The 2,500-nt window shown below is 48.7% G+C and overlaps 1 protein-coding gene and 1 long non-coding RNA gene across 2 annotated transcripts in view; both read right to left on the bottom strand.

Annotated features, from left to right (window-relative positions):
• LOC138961252 (PE-PGRS family protein PE_PGRS30-like) overlaps window positions 1–1,821 on the bottom strand; it is a 15,264-nt gene extending 13,443 nt beyond the window's left edge. Inside the window, exon 1 of the mRNA XM_070332854.1 lies at window positions 761–1,821. Within this exon, the coding sequence (XP_070188955.1) occupies window positions 761–1,821 (1,061 nt within the window). The remainder of the gene's footprint in view (window positions 1–760) is intronic.
• A 25-nt stretch (window positions 1,822–1,846) lies between these two features.
• Window positions 1,847–2,500, bottom strand: part of LOC138960976 (uncharacterized) — a 17,328-nt gene continuing 16,674 nt past the window's right edge. Inside the window, exon 3 of the long non-coding RNA XR_011454105.1 lies at window positions 1,847–1,943. This is a non-coding gene — a long non-coding RNA (uncharacterized lncRNA). The remainder of the gene's footprint in view (window positions 1,944–2,500) is intronic.

The raw sequence follows: 2,500 nt of genomic DNA, 5'->3' as shown, positions 1-2,500 counted from the left end.
GGACCCAGCAAAGCCGACGTACGGCTCTAAGTATTTCATCCCGGCGAAGCCGGCTACCCGGCGAAGCGGGTATTCCTCTAGTATATATATATATATACGCACAAACACACAGACACAAACACACACACACACACACAAACACACACACACACACACACACGCACACACACGCACACACACACATACATACGCACACACACAAACACACACACATAAACACACACACACACACACACACACACACACACACACACACACACATACACACACTAACATACAAATATACACACTTGATTACACTTAATATTAAAATGCGATTCACGCTATTCCTAAACGCAGGTTTTGAGATCAATACTCTAAACTGAAGTGTTTCACTTTTAAATACACTTTTTGTAACCAGATTTGAACACATCATTACATTATTCTACAAGCAAAATTAGCCCACACGAGAACACTTGAGTTCATCATGTGTGCTACGTTTGGTAGTATAATGTATGTCACATTGTGCTTAACAACTGGTCACAAAAAGTGTGCTCAAACGTGAACTCTTCAGTATGGGTGAATCAGAGCAAGTGCCAAAAGCTACCTGTTCAGATCGATCCTCTTCTCATTTTGCGTTCATGGGCTGCAATTAGCACGTATTGCCGTGATTTGCACGAGTGGGGTTTACGTATATGACCGTTTCCCCCACCATTTAGGCAGTCCTACTCCATTTTCGAGTGAAAAATGCTTGGTATTTTCGTATTTTGTATATACCAACCTATCTGAAAACGACAGTCCTGCGGGCGACAGGCCGATCGGCGAAGCTCCGTTTGTCACGAGCGAAGCGTCGGACCCAAAAGCTGACATTCTCATTCCGTCCATTGGTGATCCCGCTTGACCCATAGGCGACCCTCTGTTGTCCATAGCTGGTCCCATACCGTTTACAGCCGATCCCATTTGGACCATTGGTCGTCTCGTTTGGCCTATACCTGAACCCATACGGTCCAACACTGGTCCTCTACCGCTTGCGCCTGATGCCATACCGCCCATAGGCGACCCAATACGAGCCATAGGTGTTCCCATACCGCCCATAGATGATCCCATACCGCCCATAGGTGATCCCATACCGCCCAGAGGTGTTCCCATACGGTCCATAGACGATCCCATTTGGTCCAACACTGGTCCTCTTCCGCTTGAGCTTGATCCTATCCCGCCCATAGCTGGTCCCATCTGGCCCATAGCTGGTCCCATACTGTTCGAGCGTGCTCCCAACCCGCCCATAGATGGTCCCATATTGCCCATAGGTGATCGCATACCGTTCGAGTGTGATCCCACCCCGCCCATAGATGGTCCCATATTGCCCATTGGTGATCCCATACCGTTTGTCGCTGATCCCATATGGTCCAAAACTGGTCCCATGCCGTTTGAGCTTGATCCCATACCGCCCAAAGATGATCCCATATGGCCCATAGCTGATCCCGTATTCTGCGTTTGTGATCCCATTCCGCCCATACCTGATCCCATATTGTGCGGTTGTGATCCCATTCCGCCCATAGGTGACCCCATATGGTCCATCGGTGATCCCATTCCGCCCATAGATGATCCCATATGGTCCATAGCTGTTCCCATGCCGTTCGTTTGCGATCCCGTTCCATCCATAGATCCCAGGAAGCCATTTGGCGATACTATTGCTCTCTTGGGCGACGCTGGTCCAGGGGGAGAGACTTGTCCCCCTCCTTGTGGCGCATTGCCAAAGAAGAAATGTTCCACCTTAGTCGCCGCTCCTCCTCCTCCCCCTACTCCTCCTCCTCCTCCTCCTCCTCCTCCTCCTCCTCCCATCCCTGAGGGCCTGGCCCCTCCCCCCTGAGAAGCCCCCGCCCCTCCTGCGAGCTGAGGCTCCAGCATTGAGGTCCAGCCTCCTGTCAAAGTCTCGCCTGGTGTGTCCAGATTGTGACCCACTCCTGCAAAACAAACACAGAATCAAACACAAACTAGCACACTTCTTCGACGTCAAGTGTTAGGTTGAGACGCGCATCCTCATGTGAAACCTTTAATTTGTTTTTGTTCCCCTGGCTGGGTGCGTAAGGTGTGTAAAGCTCATAATTATCTCCCGTTTGACTATCGTTAGGAACATCAATCAATATGAGGCTTATATCGCGCGTATTCCGTGGATACAGTTCTAAGCGCAGGGATTTTTTTATTTTTTATTTTCATTTTATGCAATTTATATCGCGCACATATTCAAGGCGCAGGGATTTATTTATGCCGTGTGAGATGGAATTTTTTTTTTACACAATATATACATCACGCATTCACATCGGCCAGCAGATCGCAGCCATTTCGGCGCATATCCTACTTTTCACGGGCTATTATTCCAAGTCACACGGGTATTTTGGTGGACATTTTTATCTATGCCTATACAATTTTGCCAGGAAAGATCCTTTTGTCAATCGTGGGATCTTTAACGTGCACCCCCAATGTAGTGTACACGAAGGGACCTCGGTTTTTCGTCTCATCC

The sequence above is a fragment of the Littorina saxatilis genome, linkage group LG3 (assembly GCF_037325665.1).
Source record: "Littorina saxatilis isolate snail1 linkage group LG3, US_GU_Lsax_2.0, whole genome shotgun sequence".
Taxonomy (NCBI): domain Eukaryota; kingdom Metazoa; phylum Mollusca; class Gastropoda; order Littorinimorpha; family Littorinidae; genus Littorina; species Littorina saxatilis.
This window is presented reverse-complemented; position numbering and strand designations above follow the sequence as displayed.